The 21135-nt window shown below is 44.0% G+C and overlaps 1 protein-coding gene and 1 pseudogene across 42 annotated transcripts in view; one reads left to right on the top strand and one right to left on the bottom strand.

Annotated features, from left to right (window-relative positions):
- Window positions 1-21135, top strand: part of MBNL2 (muscleblind like splicing regulator 2) — a 564932-nt gene that overhangs the window by 232010 nt on the left and 311787 nt on the right. For all 42 annotated transcript variants that reach the window (XM_078657944.1, XM_078657951.1, XM_078657948.1 and 39 more), the window contains one exon: window positions 6318-7111. In XM_078657944.1, the coding sequence (XP_078514070.1) occupies window positions 6938-7111 (174 nt within the window). In that variant the 5' untranslated portion in view covers window positions 6318-6937. The remainder of the gene's footprint in view (window positions 1-6317; window positions 7112-21135) is intronic.
- LOC144773101 (V-type proton ATPase 16 kDa proteolipid subunit c pseudogene) lies at window positions 9484-10088 on the bottom strand (annotated as a pseudogene).

The following is a 21135-nucleotide window of genomic DNA, read 5'->3' as shown; positions in this document are numbered from 1 at the left end:
CTTAATAGCACGGCATTAGAGTACTTATAGTTGGCCCCCTCCATTTGTTTTCCAAAACCTGTTGCAGCCTGTGGCAGCATTGGTGACCACTCACAGACCTGTGTTTTTTGCTCGCAAAACGCAGTCATTTATGCATGGTAGAGATAAAATACAATGCATCGGAGCAGTTTATCTTTTGCTCTGCTTTTGGTTTATTGTTTGCAGCTGATGGTAAAACAGGCAGTATCGCAGCAATATATACTTTTTCATGTACAATTTTTCTGTGTTTTTATATGATGGAGTTACAGTTAATTGCTTATTGCAAGCGATAATGTATTCGAACAGATATTGGCTCCACTTACAATTAACTCACTGGAGCTTGTGGCAACCATCTGGCATCAATTGGCTACAGAGCATCCGAGCTTTCAGTCAGCTCCTTTTTTCTGATTGAACATTTTTTGTAATTATTATTATCATGTTTATACTATCGGCCATGCATTGAAGTTTAATCATTAGACCTCACATGGGTGCATGTCTCATTGCTATTAGCACTGCACTATTGCTTATACTCTGCATAATCCTTGTCTGTTATTGACTTATTGATAACACATTAGAGCACACAGATTTGGTTCTGTTTACTGTTTTTAAAATATTTGTTATAGTCCATCTTAATACACAGAATATTGCACAGACCTATTGGTTTGGTGGCAGCACGCCTAGAATTAGTGTTCTATCTAAGATTGGTCACAATGTAACGGAGAAGACTGACTTGGTTTAGTCTTTGATCTCTTTCTGCAGCCCTTGGTGTTAGACATGGTATTGATGAAATATTTATGCGGTTACGTGCAGGCGTTTGTATTAGTGCTCAATGTGCTTTCAGTCTCCTGTATATAGGGGGCGTTATTGCTTATTAGGACACAGGGTTTTGTTTCTTTTTCCCTCCTCCCCTGCATTTTGAAATATGTGGAGTGTAGGTTACAACCATTCAGAGCGGGCAACATTGCCAACAATAGCTTAAGTGCTTATATATTAGTGTAGCAACACACTTACAAGGTCCAAAAGGCGAGAGACCCATTGGCAATGCCAATGGTTGTTCTCTCAAGCCAGCGCTCTTATAAGCAGTGGCTGCATGTCTGCAAAGAGTAACTCGTGTCCTGTTAGGGCTGGGTTTTGACGGAATGTGCGACACCCCTCATCGCTATATCTTCACCTCAAGCAGTGGCTTACTGGCCACCCCGGCCCACTCTTCAGACTCACTAGCTCTGGCATTCTTTTTAGGCTCCACACTACCTCATCCTTGCAGGCTAGTTGGGAATTCAAAAGGAAACTTTGGGAAGCGGCTCTGCCCCACCCAACCAGCTCCTTTGAAGTCTGCCTTCGAAATGTTGATTCTTTTACAGAAACACACTCCCGTAAAAGTTTCAGTAAAGCGCTTATTTGTGAAAGCATGTTGTAGCAAGTTATGGTTCTGTCAAGCAAAGTGGTTTTGGACATAGTGTACGTTTGTAATGCGCACCCACAAATGTAATACTCTGATAACAGGTGTTGCTACTTTATGCCAAGTCAGTCATGGACATTTTATCCACCCCGGCTGGAGGAAAGACTGAGTCACCACTTGTAGGATTTGACACTCTGACACAGTTCCAGTGCAGCCATATTTATACATTAACTGCGGGCTATCATAATAGTTATCACCGTCACGGCATAAAGAAACTTAGAGCTGTGTACTCTTGTCCCTCTTAAATTACATCCCACTCAATGTGTAGAGTCTGTTGCTTGTCGTTTGTCACTGCCATTAAGGTAGAGTGAGCCTAAAACTGCAAATAGTAAACATAAAAATTGTAGCAATCTGCTTGAGTCATTTGTTTCCAGCAAGGGTGTCCAGGATTAGCCCACCAGAGTCGGAGCCGTGCTCATTTTTAGGATATCCAGATAGGATTAAATGACACACAGTAACCTGAATGTGAATCCTTTATATGGATCCGTGAAATTCTGGCACTGATGGGACCTCGGTAAAACTATGGACACTTGTTTTTTTTGTTTGTTTTTTAATCTGGTGCAGCTACCCATGACAAACTGACAAGTGCAAAGCTAATTTTGTTTTGTGATGCTTTTTTAATGTTTGCGTATGTGCATATGCAGCTAATACACCATCACTTCAAGTTAAGCCCTTCTACAAGAATGTATGTTGATCTCTACTTTCAAATATGCCACTTCGGTGTAGAGCTGCCTTAGTGCATGAAATACACTGAAAAACAGCTCCCCTGTTATTGTATCCTTGCACTTTTCGTTGGACAATAATCTGAACTTCCAGGGTTACATTATTTATGTAAGGATGCACAGTTTCAAGGCAAACTTCTTCCTGGAATAAAACTCTTCTTTCCTGATGAAGCATTTAACCATATTGACCACTAATGAGTCTTATTTAGATTAGCGTATTTAAATCCGTTACTCATTGGAATCCCTCAGAGCAGCTCTGCAGGCAGAGGCTAGATTGACATGAGCCTGAAAGAGTTGGACCACATTACCCCCATCGTGATCTCTCCTCTAAAGTGGCTCTTGAAAGAGTCCAGAAGCATTCTAGAGCTGGTATGTATTCTACACAAAGCTCTCCACTCAGAAATGCTTGATTACCTGGTGCAGAATCGGATTCCAGAAAAATAAGGATAATTCAATCTTGTGTGGGACTACACCTGGGGTATGGACTTCGATTATTCCGAATATCCGAATTAACCACACTTACAAAATCTTCCAAGAAAATTGTTGAACTGTCACTTTGCCATTTCATTGGTTTCACAGTAATCCTGCATACAGGCGATACATTTGTCATCACGATGGGTATACCCTGTTGCCAACTTGGGAAACTATTTTCTTTGTACGCAAGTACAGTAAATACCTTTATACAGTTTGCTTTTTTCAATACTCCCAACCTTTTTATTTGTACATATTTATATTTATTAACTTTGTTATTTTTGCATTTTGTTCTAATGCACACCACTATCTCTAGGTTATATTTCGTTGCTCTGCTTATGTGCTTTTTTTGTTTTTTCGTTACTTTTAAGTGTATTCAAATGGTATTTTCGTAAGCCAACCATTTACAGTGTTGCTTCTTCCTTCCTGTTTTCCATTTTCTTTCTTTCTTACCCTACCGCCTTAAGAAATGATGCAAACAAAACTGGCTATATCATAGCACTTTTTACAAAAATGTTAGACCTGCTGTACTGCCACACTGCTGTACAACACAACTAAAATAGGCAAAGCCAATAGCTCTCGCATACGTGGTACCTATTGGCTTTGTTAATGATTGTTTTCCTCTGTAAGGCGCTCTTACCCTTATGTGACAAGTCTGTGCTATATAAAACCTATAAATAAATGCCTTTTTTTTTATTTAACTAGACTTTTCATTCCACCTTTAGTCATTGTATTGTGGCATATACCACATGATTGCTTATGGTGTATGCCCCCATACAATATTGGCACCTTATGTAAGTTACTAAGCATCTCATTACGAATTTGGTGGTGTGGGAGCGGGACCGCCCTGCCAAACCCGTGGTTGAACTGCCCGACAGGTTAGGAGTTTTCTTCTGTCTGGCGGATGGTTCTTTGGCGGTTCCTGTGAAATAGGCACCACATATGGGAATGTCAATCAGTACCTGCACGGCATGAACTGCTGCACTAACACTGCTCCTGATGCTCTTGGTTCTCCATAATACAAACACTGGAACAAAAGGAAAGAGTTTCCATCCTTAGCATGAGGCCACGTCCCCATGGTAATGAGGGAACACATCCATTGAGTCATCCTCTGTCTGTCAGCCTGATCTTTACTGCAGAAGGCACTGTGCAAGCGTCTGCGGCCCTTTCTCTAATATGAAAGTACTCTGGTGGTGCAGGAAGTGGGAGCACACATACACATTGTGCCACTGTGGTGCTTTATATAATATGGCCCCTGGTATGCTGTCTTGGAACAGTGACTCTCCAATAATAGTTAGCCAACATAGTTTGTTCATTTCCAGTGCAGGGGAAAATGGCGTCCATCCAGTCCAACTGACTCCTCACTTTCAAAGATAGCCGCTAAATTTCATTGGGAAACAATCATGTAAAAGTGTTTGTATACCATTCAGATGTGCCATACCTTCATGGCAACCAGTTCAAACAAACTGTGATTCAAGTTAAGTGGATTGGAGAGTATAAACGCTCACTGTCAAATCAGGTTTTGTTGTTGAACACTTAACCTCTCCAACAAGTAGGACATTGGAAGGGAGGGGCAGGTGCTCATGGGTTACTTAATGTGATAACTCCATGGTAAGCCAGCTTGGGACAGAGAGACACTGATGACAGACCCCCTCATGCCTCTGATGGACACTTGGTCTATCTATGGTTTATGGATATGCCCTTATAGAGCGCACTTTCACTGAAGCGCCATGGCGCTGATTATGCAACTATCATGACAATTGCCAGAGTGAACCGAAAAAATACGTTTTTGAGGAGTTCTAGCTGTATATACGTAATAGGTGATGTTAGGTACGTTGTAAATACTGATTTACAGTACACAAGAGCCCCTGGGTAGCACAACCCATTACGCTGTGACCTTCTGGATGGATGATCACACGGAATGCATGTGGTGGGGTCCTTTGTGCATGGATGATCCCCCGAATGGTAAGGCCACCGGTTTGATAGTATATTTTGGGGACTGCCAAAATCATGTAACTGAAGATGGAAGGCGGGAGCTTTTGAGTGGGGAAATGTCTATTTGTTAGAGTTTATGAATTGAATTTTGATGGAACTACTGCAGAATGTGTGTCTGAATGAATCAGTGTAATTGTACTAACAGGCTCCAGTGCATATAAAACGCTATAAAAATGTTTAAAAAAACACCTGCTGAATTTCAAGGGCTTCATTAAAAATAACTTAAAACTGTTTTGAAATTGGCACAGGTCAGCAGGAAAGAGCCATAAAATCAGTAGTCCTGGGCGGTGAACTCCGCTGAGTTTGCTGCGCTCCGCAGAACTCGCGGAGGGCAGAAAACTCTGCGGAGCGTAGTGCAGCAGAGTTTATTCCTGCTCGTGCTCGAGAACAGTAAGTTGGTGAGCGCAAGCTGCCACTCGGGTAGAATTTCTACTTGAGCGACAGGAAGATAATCGCGAACCGCAGTTTTCACTGCACTCCACCACTTGTGGCACTTCGCAGAGGTTTTTTGTCACTTCTCAGAGTTCCGCGTATCGAAACTCTGCGATGTACACCCAGGACTGATAATCAGGCCACTACCTCTCCTTTTTGTGTGAAAATATCAATTTGTCACTCAATCGAGTGGAAATTAATCAGCATACTCCATAAACAGAGGGTAAACCAGAAAGTGGAGACAATTTTAATACATAACTGGGATGTGCCCTTCTAATCGAGACCCTCATTTTATTGCAAGAAGTGTTCTGGTAGGTATTTTTTTAATAAACATTACGTATATGTTGTATACAATCTATTTTACCCTTGGAGGTAGGCAATTTGAAAAGCAATGACAAAATATTGTGCTTGACCAGCATTAATAGAATAAGCTGTAGGCGTTTTTGTTTAGTTTTGGTTCCATAAGAAAAATAGATCTATTTTAGTACTCGAACCTGTTTTGTACCAAAATGCGTGTTTACCTGTCAAAATACTTACAGTGAACAGCAGTACAACATTTAGTAAATGATTTGCCTTTTACGACCAACTTTCTGCACACCTCCCTATCCTTGCTTCATAACTCAACCCCGTCGCACAATGTGGCCCCTTGCCCCATAAATTCCGGTGGCCCTGCGTCTCATGTGTTGTTGCTCGGTAGGCTGCCTTGAATGAACCCCCGTGAGTTATTGCCAATGTTGCCTGCACTGCCGTCGCTGTTGGCGCAAATGACCGCCCTTTCGTCAATCTCAGTACAGATGCGAAAGTAGTCTGGGTGTGTGGACTGCTGAGTGTACTTGAACGGGCCTTTGGAGGCTGGTGGGAGGGAGCGCGCCCTGAGTCTCCAGTAACGTTAACCGTCCACTCCCTTAAATTCAAAGCGGGCACTGCTCCAAACTTCCACACATAAAAATACTAGCAGCTCCTTCTGCTGTGTACGCCGTAATTATCTTTGTAAACGCCACGATTTTCTTTCCTTTGTTAGCCGTTCCACTTTTGGATAAGTGCCTGGAATATTGCTGCAATACGAGTTTGCATGTGAGCGCCAGAAGGGAGGCGGTCTTCGCTTCCCAGCCTTATTCTGGGCTCTGCGTTATGCTGCACATTGGCACTTTTCGATTTCGACGTGAGCTGCTTTCATGCGGATTCCCAGTGTAGTGACATTGTTGTTCTTTTTGTTTCAGATTCGCAGTGAGAGTGCCTTTTAAGGTTACTATTGCTCCTGGACTGGTCGGTGTTTTTCCACACGTGATCGCTGCCAATCAGACTGTGCCCTGGCCACATGCGTGGCAGAACATACCTCTCTTTTTCTTTGCCAAGTCTCTGCTGCGCTCAACAGGAAACCGAAACGGGAAACAATTTCTGGGCGAGGACAATTTCTCACTGTACTTGAGCCGACTTTTATTTTTAATTTTCAGCAGCTACGAGACGCCTCTGAGCAAATACTCTTAACTGTGCTCCAGTCCTGAAGTAACTTTTAAAAGTTTGTTGCCGAAACAATCAAGATTCTACATGAACCACACGGGCTACCCTTGAGCATGTTTTGTTTGTTGCATCGAATCCTCACGTGGGGATTATTGATCGATGAGTGACATTTTTTCCCACTCGTCGGGTATCACGTTTTCATATGCTGCTTTTCGACTGTGGAACTACATAAAGCATTTTATTTCCTCACAGCATCGCCGTTAAAGGCGGTGCACGTTTTTTTATTTATCTTCAACTTGAATTGAGACTCGCTGGGTCTTGTGTTGCCTTTTATTTTGTTTTTATATTTGCAACAGAGGAAATCTGTTTTTTTTCCAACATGGCTTTGAATGTGGCTCCTGTACGTGATACAAAATGGCTGACGCTTGAAGTGTGCAGGCAGTTTCAGAGGGGAACTTGCTCGCGGTCTGATGAGGAATGCAAGTTTGCACATCCGCCTAAGAGTTGCCAGGTTGAAAATGGACGGGTTATTGCCTGCTTTGATTCCCTAAAGGTAAGAGTGTAATATTATTTGACTTTCACATTCCATTTTGTTTGAACCATCATGCGTGTTGTGTGACTTTTTTGATAGTTACGATTGCCTAATTGTATGAGGTTTCAAAGTAATTTATTGATCATTAAAAGAGATTAATTTCCTATTATGTTCGTTGTCATGCAAGCTTAGAGGATAGTCTGGATGTTAATCAAAGTGAGAGGTGAAACAACTAATCAGGTCTTAATGACCAGTACTCATTTTCCCATATCATTTCTCTTTATTAACAAAATTAGCTCCAGTGAGTATATTAAAGAGTGCCTGTTTGCATAGCATGTTCCCACGCTTGCCTTTTTAAGGTTGGCTGCTTTAGTTCTGTAGGTGACCCCTCGTGATAACTGCTTAAATAAAATACAATAAGACGAACAGAGAGAATATGATTTGTATCAACCATATTTAACTGTTTGCTTTCATCGTTTGTCATTGCTTGGATATGTTGTCCATCAAGTGTGTGATATTTTGTGGTTGATTAAATTCCCCCGTTTATTCCCATTAGGTTTTGGTGATGGGACATCAAGTTCTGCTTTCCTCAGGCTAGAGCCAATGTGTGGTCTTTTGATGTATTTACTTTGTTCACATGGTGACTTTTGAATATAGAGATGTGCATGCTGTTTGGATGCATTATCCTATTATAAAGTCACAGTGTTGCTCCCTAATTGCACTTGCTTGTTCGTTTTACATGCTGTCGTGCTGGTTTTACACGTTTATTTTTTTCACTAAACGTCATGCTCACATAGGCTTTCTTAAAGATGGAACAGAGGTATTCCCTCTTTGTCTGAAGTATCTACTTTGCAATATTTTACTTTGTATGCCTTTTAAGCAAACTTAATCTTCTCACTCCCTTTTCACTGTAGCCTTCTTTCACAGCTTTCATATTGTTGTAAGTCAAGGTGTTGCATCATTCCTGGATTTTCTTTCCAGAACAAATGGCAGGGGCAACCCACAGTCATTCATCCTTTACCAATCTCTTCCACTAGCAAAAAGCCAGACCTATATAGACTTTGCAGGTGCTTGTTATTAGTATTGTATTTAGGCTCCCTTGTATGCCCATTTTCCTAGGTATAATGAGTTAGGTTCTGGAACGGTTAAATATCTTCTCCTTTGGGGTGAAAGTCAGTGTGATAATGCCATCTTTTTTCTAAATCCTGTGTAAGCATATATGTATCCCATCCGAGGCGAGACACCAGTTTTAAACTAATAGCTACTTTTACTTGATGTACGGAGTCCATTGTCATTTATAGGGAAACTTTCAAGCCAGCAGTTTCATCAATGTAGGCTCAATTCACAGAAGAGTGTGTGTGAGATATATATATAATTAAAACATGTACAGTTACTCAGTGCTTTGTGAACATTTCACTGTTTATCAGTTACCAAATTTACATAAATACATGTGCATAAATTATGATGGCGGTTTGTGGAAGTTTGATATCCACATTATTACGGGCGAGGGCTGCACATTACAAAGATTCCAAATGTGTAGGGCATGAAATTTCACATTTTAGGTCTCGTCTACAGACCTCTTAGTCTATAGATGAAGACTTATTCTGTATAATACAATATACGTACAGTTGACAACGGCTTTCTTGCCAAATCTCATTTGCTTGCTTCTTATCCAGTCGCTTTCATTTCTCTTCTTGTGTTTGTCCTTCCTCTTGAGCATAGCCTCTTTACCATCCTTTTGACTAGATGACCTACATCCTTCCATGAATCACATCAGGTAACTACTTTTTAGGTTTCGTCTGAGACGGGGTATGCGTTGTTGCTTGTGAACCATTTTGTTTAATTACAGGGGGCTTAGGGTCCAGCCTTGCAAACCCTTGGTTGGCTTAGTCACTCTTATTTCCTTGCTTCTCTTTGATCGGCGATTACTGGCTTCACTTCCTCTTCAGGTGTTTGTTCTTCTCTGTTGCCCCCCCCCCCCCTGAATTGTTGCTTCCCCCATTACTCCTGCACCCTTTCCATGTTGCTTATCTGGTCTCTTCCCCCATTGCTTTGTTGGTTGCCCTGGATCTCTTGCCCCCTCCTGCTTTGTTGCATGCCCCCTCCCGTTCTGCCGCAAAAAAGCTGTTATGCAGCCAAACCTCACTGGTCCTAGCTTCTTATAACATTTAGTCATAATGGACAGTAGTGTGACAAAATGATCTTTATAAATAAAACATCAAGTGGAGAAAAAAATTACAATTCTATTTAATATCTATACATAAAGTACTTAAGTGGCAAAAATGGGTTGGAAAATTGCACATGGATAAGCAGCCCCATGCCAGACACTAGGCCAGAGAGCCCACCCAATTGAATAGTTACGCACAAACATGGTCACTAACATACATTGCGCATTTACAAGAGATAAACTACCAAATTGAGACGACTGTACATATTGGAGATAAAACCATGAGCTGTTTCACTGAACGGTGTGTTGTCATACTCTGTGGACTGATTTTTCCAGATTCGAGGTTTATCCCTTATTTTGTTGAAAGGATCAAAGCCACAATAAGGCCGTAGAGACCCAAGACCTCTGCAAAGATTCGAATCAGAATCATTCCGACAAATAACCGGGGCTGCTGCGCTGTCCCTCGCACACCTGCATCTCCTACAATGCCAATGGCAAAGCCAGCTGCCAGACCACTCAGGACTACACTTAAGCCAGCTCCCAGCTGAAGGAAGCTCTTAAATAACGTTATTCCTTCCGTGAGAGAGTTTGCAATGAGGACTGCGACCACTAGACCATAAATGGGCGATGATACCAGCCATGACAACAGGGATAATAGACTTCATGATCAACTCCGGCCTCATGACAGACATGGCTGCAATCCCCGTGCCACTCTTTGCTGTGCCATAAGCTGCTCCCAGGGCGCTAAACACCATGGCAGAAGAAGCACCCATGACAGCAAAAAAAGAGGCATAGTCTGGAGAGGCCATGGCTGCGGGCGCGAACTGGGTATACTGTTATAATCTCTCTGCCGCTCTTGCTGCTTCTCTCCGCTGTCAGACTCAATGGACAGTAGCCGTTGTACTGTATAATATGGTAAACGGACATCGACAAACCAATAGCTCTCACGCAAGATCGATTGGCTTTGCCAAGGCTGGTTTACTTTGAATTCCACATTTCATGGCAGAGCATGTTTAATTGCTCTCTACTTTTTTGCTTACTTCACACCTTCCTGTCCACTGTTAAAAAAAAAAAAAAATTCAAGCTGTCTTGTGTATCCCCCACCCCTTTATTTAAAAGAATAAAACTTTTTAGGTGGTCCTGACACTCGCAATTTGCCACAAGACTGATTCTTTCTGTAAAACGGGCGATTATCCTATTTTTAATTCAGTAACCCAAGATGGGCGTCCATCTCTGACCGGTACATGGCCGCTGTGTAATGTCTTGTGCATGTACATGCACCATTACATTTGTGCTAAATAGCTGATTAGTCATTACCTTTGTGCACCGATATGTCATCAAGCTGGGGCTGCTGCAGTGCCATAAAGATTACTCTGACATAAGCGTTGCAAATGTCGGATCGCTCTGGTGCTTTTTTTGTTGCTTTTGGCTGAACAGCATTGTCAAAAAGCTTTAGTACAGCCAAAGACGAGATGTGTATGCACCTAGCCCTGCCTTTGGTAGTTTGGTTATAATAAAAGCCAGGTCTTCAGCTGCTTATGGAATTCAGGAAGAAAGTAGGAGGCTCTGTTGTGGATTTCGAGGTTGTTTTATTGCTTTAGGAGTGATATAAGAGAATGCCCGTGTTCCAGATCTAGTTCTTTGTATGCTTGGGATGTGTGTGAGTAGGAGTCTTGCTGAGCGGAGGTGGTTGGTGGTAAGAGATAACTATTTCCCGTGGGGCGAGGGCCTAAGTTGGGTAGTGTGAATATTTGTATGAGGAGTTTTAAATTAGCACATTTGTGTTTTGGCAGCCTGTGGAGCTCTCTGAGGTGTGTTGTGATGTCATTTCTGTATGGGAGGTTGAGGATGAATCTGGCTGTCAAGTTCTGGATGGTTTGTAGTCTTCCAATGAGTTGCTTGGTGAGCCTGGTGTAGAAGGTGTTCCCGTAGTCCAGCTTGCTCTTGTCTAGAGCATGAGTGACCATTTTTCTAGTGTTATTTGGGAGCCACTTTAAGATCTTCCGCTGCATCTTCAGGGTGTGGAAGCAGGATGTAGTGACAGCATTGGCTTGTGTGGTTATGTTCAGTTTGCTTTTGATGGTTAATCTGAGGTTCCATCGTGGTTCCGAGTTTGGCCAGTCACCGGTTGGAGACAAGTCCCATTGAGAGGTGTTCCCGACGAAGGTTTCTAATTCCCTCTTGTGGGTGTTGAAGTTGAGACAGTTGGTTTTCAACCAGTTGACAACTACGAGCATGCAGGCGGTGAACTTCTTTCTTTTGTTTGGATTCTTGTCTGAAGAGGGAGAGTAATAGTTGTACCCAAACCCGTCCTCTTTGTTGATTTTGCTCATAGATAGCCAATTGTCTTAATTCCGCCACTAACTAGCATTACTGTTGTCTGTTGCCCAACATCCTGTTAAGTCTTATGCCAGCCTTGCAAGGGATAAAGGCTCTTTCATTACGTCCTGGGGTTCTGCTTGACCTGCCAGCTATTCAGATCTCCACAACCAGCGCTTCAAGCCACTGAGCTATTTCTTAGAGCCACTACATAATTGCTAGATCCCAGGCTGGATTATTTGGCATTTGTGTGTTTTGGCGCTGCTCATTCATTTCAGATTCTGTGCTGATTGTCCTGATTGTCTACACACTTTAATCCTTTCTGCACAGGAGTGGCAACGTTTGCTTGAAGAGTTGCACAAAAAGTAAACCCGCTTTCTAGCGCAGGTTTTCCTGTGTTCCCAGCTCCGTGGGCTCCCGAGATCCGCCTGGACATGCCTGTGACTGTGTTGTAATGCCGCGTCGGTCTTGGTTGCATCGACGTGCGGTGTGCGCGCAGCTGACGTCACTGGTCCTGGGCCTCCTGCACTGGCAGCGTAATGTCGCCACCCACAAGGGAGGCACCTTGCAGCTGTTGGCATGGTGCCACGAGCCTCACTGAAGGCGTTAAATAGTGCGCATGTCTAATGGTGCTCATTCAAAAGGGTACGTTGCAAGCATGCTAGACTTAGGAAGTTCAGCGCTTCTTTCGGTTTTTTCGTTTACCTCAGCACAAAGAAGAAATGTACGTGCTTTTAGGGAGCATTAACCTTTTATGAAACCTAGATGCTTTATTATTATGTGACTTTGCGACTTTCGAGGCCGCTAGCTGAGCAGACCTTCTTTTCAGGGGCCTTCTGTACCTCACCCAGCCCCCTGCTTAACATCTACACCGCCGGCGGTGCGTGTAAGTAAAGAGGAGTTATCATTCAGGGCAGGTCATCTCACTCTGAGCGGTGCATTGGCGCTCTGTGAGTTAAAACCCGTGACGCGTGGGGTTACAAATAGAACCAATTTCCCCTGCAACAGCACGAATCCTTTCAGTAGGGTTTCCCTTTATCGGATATTTAAGAACGCCTGCTGTGACGGCGTACAGAATGCATTTAATGAGCTGAGAGGTTTATTAATAGATCTTCGGAGTGAGACCATTATTTCTAATTAGTTATTAACCTTTAAATCCCGTATAAGGCAGGTGACCTAATACATTTCACGTCTCATTCGCTGATCAAGTGATGTGTTTTGAGAGTTGCCGATCTGCGCTACCCCGATGAGGATGTTTGCAGAACCTCATGTGCTAATTTTCACTTGTTAAACGCTTTTCCATCTACGCTATTTCCTGTTCTAATTTCCTGTAATTACTAGCAAGCTAAAGAGCCCTGCTGACAAAGGCGACTTAAAAGCTTGGTTCTGCATATCCCTGCTGCAAGGGGGGAGGCGTAGTCCGCGCACCTCTCCCGGTAGGTTCTTCGAAACCTGTTGAACTGTATGGTTAGGTGGGACGGCGTCCCACCGGTAAAACAAGTGGGGGGGACGCCGTCCACCCGCGTGGTACCCCGACTCGAGCCCTGATGCCACTGGTCCAGCTCTACTCACCCAGACAGCCACTTCTCACTAATGTCTCCTGTTTAATTGGATGCGCTTGCCTACTCCCCCGATGATTGCACAGTAAAGCTCTCCCTTGGAGACCACCTTTCCCTCTCCAGACTCGGGGCTGACGCTCCTGTATGACAATGATGACATTACTTAACTGCCCACCTCCAACAGAATGTGCACGTTTATAGTGATAAAAACGAGTACGGTGCACTAGACTGTCATCTCTTTGCTCCTCGTCTCTTCTACATAAAGGCAGGTGCACGTTTGAATTTTCTATTGAGTGGTTACATTTATTTCTTCCCTTTAAATATGGGAATGTGAATGATGCTCCTCTTGTAACCTCTGTGATGCACACATTTGTGAAGTGCTCATTCCGTGTGTAGCCATTGCTGCATAAAACAACACAAATGTTACCCAGTAATCCAGAGCTGCCAGGGTGTATCGCACATAACTGGGCCAAAACCATGATGTACAACTGCTAAGCCACCCAGACTGGAAGATTTCGCAAAATTAATTGCGATCCATTGTTCTTGTTTTTTTCTGCTCTGTCCCAGTAAATATTAAGTAGACCGGAAAAATCAGATATTAGACTGGACACGGGGCTTTTGCCGGATTTATTTAGTTTCAGATGCAGCCCACCTAGTGTAACATTGTTCGTAGAGAAGCAGATGACCTATTTGGAAGAGTTTTGTTGCTTCACGAACAGCTTATATAGCAGAACGAAGGTATGAGAGAGGCAGTGTTGGGTTCCACACTATTTAGTTTGATGCAGGTATTTTGTATACATTCATTACAAACTAGTTTGCAGTTGCTGTAAAGTTACCCGGCGAACACATGTTTGTGAAACTCACTTTTTTTTTCGATTGACTTGCTACCTGTGCAGTTTTTGTTAAATGCTGGTTGCATTTGGTTTCCTGTTCTTTGGTTTGTTAGAGGCTTTTCCCCCTATTAAGATGGGTCCTTGGTAGATCATATTTTGTTTGATTTACCTGAATGTTTGCTTCTGCCGTTTATTGAAATTCAAGTTATTCCTTCTTTGCCGACAGCCTTCTGGGACACGCAATACAATTAGTGTTGATGGACATAGGTCTGCAGTTCCTTAGGTGTTGGGTATTCTTACCAGTTCTGGGTTTACAGCATACATGTACTTTCCAGTGGACAAGGTTGTCAGACTGGGCCTGACTTTGCTCTTGGGTTCCTGGCCTCATGTTTCGCTTCATGCCCTGTGCTTTCTACAAAAATCAGCTGCACTGTGAATATCAATCTGCACACTCGTCCGTTTACCAGGGTACAAAGAGGGATAAGGGAACGGGGAGAAACCTAAAGTAAGAAGGCAAAGAAGTGAAAACTAGTAATGTCAAAATAAGGGTAGTGTAGTCCAGTTATAGGGGACCCGTGTGACTGCAGTTTAATTCAGCAATTTGTTTAATTCGTTTGACAAGTATTTTTATTGGAAAGCGATACAGAGTACCAGTATGCACTTACTGATTTGGCATGCCATTGATATTTAGGGTAGAGCTATTTGAAATAGTGAAGGCTTGCTCTTGAAGGGAAGAATGGGGTAGAGTACGTAGGCCAGTCAGACTATGCATCTTACAATAAATATGTCCAATCTGTTTTCTTTAAGATGATATAAGATTTAATTTACAGCTCTAAGTTTTGTAAAGTGCTACATTGTGTCATGGAACATCTCTGTAGCGCTAGTTTAAAAAAGCTGGCCTTATTATTAGTCGCTATGATGCCTTCACACTAGAAGAAGCCTTTTCTAACCAGGTCGTGCTTCCACCACCTCCAATGGTGGGCAGCTCAAACTGCATTAATTGGCGCTCTATCCTTTTCTAGAGAAAGGAGTGAGTTGTGGTGGTTGGAGGTGAGCAAAAGTAGTTCCGTGAATCTAATGATGCAATGAAAAGTGCTGTTCCTTTTTTCAGTTTTTTTTAAAAAACACAGTGAGATATAGTTTAATATAGTTTGTGTGCAGGTGACTCCAAAGCCGGGGCACTACTCTCGAATTAACCTTTGTGACTTGTGGTTAAATGTGTCTAGAGATCGTGTTTGTTTTGCTGACAGTGATTGCAATACTCTGAGAAAGAACTCCATTGTGTATGTGGGCAGTGCTTCTCTGGGCGCAGGAGGGCCACTGTGGGTGCAGGGGGCACTTTGACTTCCATGTTCCTTACCCTGAGCAGTTCAGAGAGCACAGCTGCAGTGACTAGCTCAAGGCATACTGGATTTTGCACTATTGAGCACTGCTCTGTGCCACATTCTGTAGTTGGCACAGCTTCTCATCTGGTCTCAGTAGTTAAAAGCTTGCTAAAGGTTTCAGCCTTTCTTGATACAGGAGAGCTGAGCTTTTCAAGCAAAAGGTGAACTCTAGGTTAGCTAAAGTCGTTCATTCATTCTCCGTACATTAGAAGTTGGCCTCTATCTGACTTCTCACAATCAAAGATAACCCTAAATTTCACGGGGATCCAATCATGTCAAATAGTTTTTTCCATTCAGGTTTGCCATAAATCATTGGCAACCATGTTCAAACAAACGGTGACTTTGCTTATGTGGATATTGAAGGACAAGCGATCACTTCCCAGTCAAGTAGGGTCAGGCGCCCCATGTCACTTTATGTAATACGGCCCCTGGAAAGCTGTCTTGGAACAGAGGACTATGATGACAGATCTCAAACATGGACATATGGTCTATGCAGGGGAACTGATAGAGCACACTTTCCCCAAAGCATTATGGTGCGAATTAAGCAACCTGACCAAAGTGAATAAGAAAAAGTTGGTTTCTAGGCTTTATGTCCATAATAGGGGCCAGTAGATAAGAAATGTATAAACTGATTTACAGCACACAAGAGCCCCTGGGCGGCACAGCACGCTTTACTCTGACCTTCTGGGTGGATGATCACATGGAATGCATAGGGTGTGGCCCTTTGTGCATGGAAGTTCCTCTTGGTAGTGAGGCGAAGAGTTTGATAGTACATTTTTGGGTCTTCCAACTCTGATGCAACTGGAGGAAGCAGGCAGGAACTGTTGGTTAGAGAAGTGTCTATTAAAGTTGTAAGTACCTCTGCTGCTGAGATCATAGTGTATATTGTCAGGATGAGCATTGTATCGGGATCCAACGGTAAAGAAAGAGGAGACTTAAGAAAAAGGTAAAGCACTTACTCCTAGAAAGTACCAGTGTCCCACCCAAAACCATCCACAGCATGGGTCCTAGTTTGCTATTGCATTTGCCACTGGTTTCAAAGAGCATATTCGACGACCAGCTTGAATCACCTTTATTTTAACCTTTCTTTTATCCTTTCTTTTTCTGGTACCAGCTTTCAGTACTCATTTGTATTCTCATTAAAAGAGATGGAAATTGGAACAGGATTGTCTTCAATCCCAGCACGGTGTAAAATTGTCCCACTCCTAATTCAGTGACAGCTAGCTGCATTATTTATGGGGCCATGCAGTGTAAGTTATAATACCTTACTAAGAGAAAGACCCACCAACCAATTTGTCCCTCTGTTTGTCACACCTCATTTGTACGCTTTAATATTTAATTCATTTCCTCTATGCGCTCGACTGACTGAGGGTGTTATTCTATCTAGCTTAACACCTGTACAGCTCCAGTCACCATCCTACATTTCCTTTGTATGGTGCAGCACGACGGCCTTGCTTAATTAAGCAAAGTATAAGCAATCTAAAGCCTTTCCTTTCCAAAACCTCCAGCCCTCCTAAAGTTGTGGTGGTCTTGAAATAAATGTTTTTAGACGTTTGGTACAGTGCGGGTCTAGCTCAGTTTAGCAGGGGAGTGCTTAATATTTTATATTTTTATTGTAGAAGCAGGATCTTAAACATTAGGCACTGTGCTGGATTCCATAATTTGGGTTCCAGCATGAGACCCGTGGTGCTGGTAATTTGCCCAGAATCATTACATGTTATTTGGTCTGGTTCCAAAGCCTGAGGTAAAACTTGGGTCTCCAGTTTCAAAGGTTAGCAAATTTGCCACTACTCCATACCTTCTCAGCTCACTTACATCGAGTAAAGTTTTAAGATATCATTTGCAGGGGAGAGCAATTCATACGTTGGAGCATAGCTTGGTTTATTAAAACAGTTGCATTTTAAAATGTCGGACTTGTAAGGAGAGAGTGCGGTTGAAATAATATTGAGCACGTTGATCTATTTATAGGGTGTGTGTATAGGTCAACTCTCATTTTTCTTTGCAGAGTGGCAGCGTTCAAACTGTCACAACCCTGCATGGTTCGAGTATCCAGAGCACTCCAATTCTTGATCTCTCTTCATCAACTACCACCCTCCTTATAGTTACCCCCGTGACACCACCACCCCACCCCCCTTCATTGGTTGCTTTCGCCCGGTTCAACACTATCTTGATTTCTCAAGTCAAGGGTACCTGGTAAAACCTTGAACAGAAAGATGAGGTTTGATGTGTTTCGAGTGCCCTGCCTATTGTATGTACATTCTGTCGGCATTGCCTTTGGCATGGGGGAGTTCTTTCCCAATGGAACATTTTTGGAACTACACAGAATACGGTTGGAGACCAAATCCCCTGTTATTTCACTAAAATAGGGAATGCGGAAAGAAGTGGATGTGAAAACTAGTCCGTTAAGAGACTTTCCTATCAGTCTATATACACCCTGAACTACCCCTCCCTCTGAACATTTCAGAGGAACCAGGCCCAAGGAGTGCAAAATGATCAGCGTTAAAGTCTGCTGTTGAATAGCCTTAAAGTGATCTCTGACCCCTTGCAGCCATGGATGTTTGGGGATGGTGAAGGGGCCAGTGCTATCGATTATCTAGCATTCATTCCTCAGTAGTTATACAAAGTTCCCCCGCCAGCAATAAGCACTATACAACATATTTAATTATATGAGCTGAGAATAAAGTCCTGCAAACAATTAGATTTTTTCCAGGTGTTTATATAAGAACATAGTGGGGTCGCAGTTCTCTGTATAACTGCTAGGGCCACAAAGATTCATACTGAAAATGTAGACATTTTTTCCAAAAAAGGATGCACGTGCAGAAAACGGTAAAACGCATGTACAAGGACGGGTGGCTGGGACTGTGCCTTTGGTGGACTCTGTGTGGACCCACCCCACACGCACGCAAGCAAGCAGGCACACGTGTCAGAGTGGAAACTAGGGGATTGCCACTACACCATGCTTTTCCTCTTTGCCTTGTGTTGTTCATAGGTTTGTTGGAGGCCACGCCTGAGATGAGGTCCCCTCTTGTTCTCAGAGGTTTAGACGTCACTGCAGACCTGCACATTTTCAAAGGCTTTTATGATTTCGCTGTGCCTTGTTGAAGATGAATTGGTTGGAACTCGGTACACCCGAGACTGTAAAGCCCTTTAAAACAATGCCTTGTGCATTGTTGGCTGGGCTTTCAGGCGCATCTCGCGCTGCCGCAGTGCAGCCTAGCAACGCAGCATCCTCACCTCCGAGGCCGCCAAGCCGCGTTTCAATGGCTTCATCCGAAGCACCTCACGCTCTTTTCACACACAGCTTCGAGAGGGTGCCATGTTAGACCTCGAGCAAGAGCCGCGCGTTCCAGCAGTCTTCGCTCCGCAGCAAGCACCCCAAAAGCTGTGATTGAGCGCAAGGTCCCTCGGCAGTGACACTGCTTCCAATCCTCATTTCAGCAGAGCGTCATTTGCATACTTCTCCCAATTGTCAACATGACATAATGTGCAGTTTGAGAAGGATAATTAAACCACGGAAGTCCGGGCTGCGTTCAACCCTCTGCAGAATAAAGTACTCCGCACACGTCTCCTTTGAAGTAACCTGGGAAATAATGGCCTCCCTTATGAGCCGTCACCGAGCCGAAGTGGGCGGCGCTGCTGTGCTTGTGCCAGGCTGGAACCAAGACCGAACGTTGTGATTGGGATTTCATTTGATGTTCTCACGGTAGGTACAACAGCAGTGCCTAGAACTCTAGCGGAAGCTCTAGTGCGCTACTCGACTTGGAGTAACGTCTAGGATTTATGGACATATAGCACTTGTGTCTCACAGATTTTCGTGACCTTGTCTAGTCTCCGTCTTAGGTTATGAACACTTGTTTTCGCCTGCCTTCAGCAGCGGACCATGTTGCCTAGAATCCGAAAGATGGATGCAGTCTGCTACGTAACTTCTAGGGTAATGAAGGGTGACCGTTCCAGGAGTACCGTCAAAACAGAAGCTCTGCCGAATTTTGCAGTTGCGATGTGCAGTTTTGTTTTTAACAATTCCTATTCTTGGGTGATTTGTATTTTTTTTTAACTCTGTGTGTGCTTGTGATGAAGTAGTGCACTTATTAATCTGATCCGCTCTCCCAGTCTTATTGGCACTATACTATGTATTGCAGCTAAATATTTGCTCTGATTCTCTGTAGTTACATCTGGAACCCTTTTTAGGTTTCGACTGCAAAAAGCTGCGCAAGCAGCTTTTGCGCAGGAGAAATCTTATGAGAACTGTAGTGTGGCTTTGGGTCGGCCCTCGTCATTCATTGGCTGGCTCCATAAATGGAGCCTAGCCATTGGACGAGGGGCCTGTCCATCAATGCCGGACCAGACACGGGGGCGTTCCCGAGATTCTTTTCCTTTTGCCGACGTCACGCGACGCCGGGAACGCCCCCGTGTCTGGTCCGGCCGGGCCGTGTTTGCTGTTCCCTCCTCCCTCCCGACGTCCGTGTCCTTTCCCGCCCCCCTCGTCCTCTCCCGCCCCCTCGTCCTCTCCCGCCCGCCCCCCTCGTCCTCTCCCGCCCCCTCGTCCTCTCCCGCCCGCCCCCCTCGTCCTCTCCCGCCCCCCCCGTGTCCTCACAAACAAATATTGGTATCCCGTCCCGCCCGCGGGTTTCTTCAGCCGGCCGGCCAATCCCAGCGCGGCCGGCCGGAAGTGCCCGCCCCCCCCGCCGCCCAGCGCGAGAAGAGGAGCCACGGCGAGCGCTGGAAGTCTGCGCTGCTCCCGGCCGGGTGACAGCAGACTGGGAGCCCAGAGAGGAACTCCCGCAGCACCCGGGTGAAGCGAGGCGGGACTGGCCTGCAGCGCTGCCACCCCGGCCGCCTCACTTGGAAGGAGGAAGAAGCGGGCGAGGGTGGGGGGCTAACCGGACAGGAGCGGAGGGCCGGCCAGCCGAGGAAGTCCAGGTGAGTGGTTCCTTTCCTGTCCCCCCTCCGCTACTGACGCTATAATTTCCTGATTTTGAACTGAGAGGGAAAGCAGGCAGCCTGCCACCCCGCGGGCTGCGGGGGCTGCCCCGCCTCGCAGGGCCTTGTGATCGATGTCGCTTTCAGTTTCAGTTTTTTAACGTCTTTATTTCGATTTTTCATCATAAAAGACACATATATACAAAAAATTTACATAGTCTACAATAGATACAGCATAGTCATAACAATATAAATATCTAAATACATACAATAACCAAATTAGAAAACAAATGAGGTTAAGATCTCAATTAAACATACATATAAAGACGTCAAGGGAAATGGTAAAATCATTAGAGCATATATAAAAGTAGCAGATCATCAATACTATTAAATTCATAGACCAATGAAACAGTCAGGGAACATGATATACAGGTTGTTTAGATCGTGAATTATGAACTAATTGACTTAGACCTTATCAACCAAGCCCACCCGAGGAATTTCGCCAATCCTATAGTTAGCCATTCAGAAGTGTTCGTTTTCAAGGTGTACAATGCTTCACTACTCACTCGGGTGTTTAGTCTAGTACATACAGGTTTCAGCCACTTTTTACGAGGTTGGTGATAGGCAGTACAGACAAATAAAAAATGGCCTAGTGTTTCTTCACAAACGGCACAACAGGGACAGAAGCTCGACTCCGGCCCCTGCCAGCCGCTAGTAAAGGCCCTCAGGGGCAATGTGCCCACACGGAACTGATGATATAGTTTCCTATCCAATGTTTTAAGGATTACATCCCAATATGCTTCTTTGTTAGGAATTACTTTGTGGAGCAAAAACTGGCCTGTCAAGTTTGCTTTCTCAGAAA

This window comes from Lissotriton helveticus, chromosome 8 (genome assembly GCF_964261635.1).
Source record: "Lissotriton helveticus chromosome 8, aLisHel1.1, whole genome shotgun sequence".
NCBI classification, from domain to species: Eukaryota; Metazoa; Chordata; class Amphibia; order Caudata; family Salamandridae; genus Lissotriton; species Lissotriton helveticus.
Note: the sequence above shows the minus strand (reverse complement) of the source record. Positions and strands in the feature narration are given on the sequence as shown.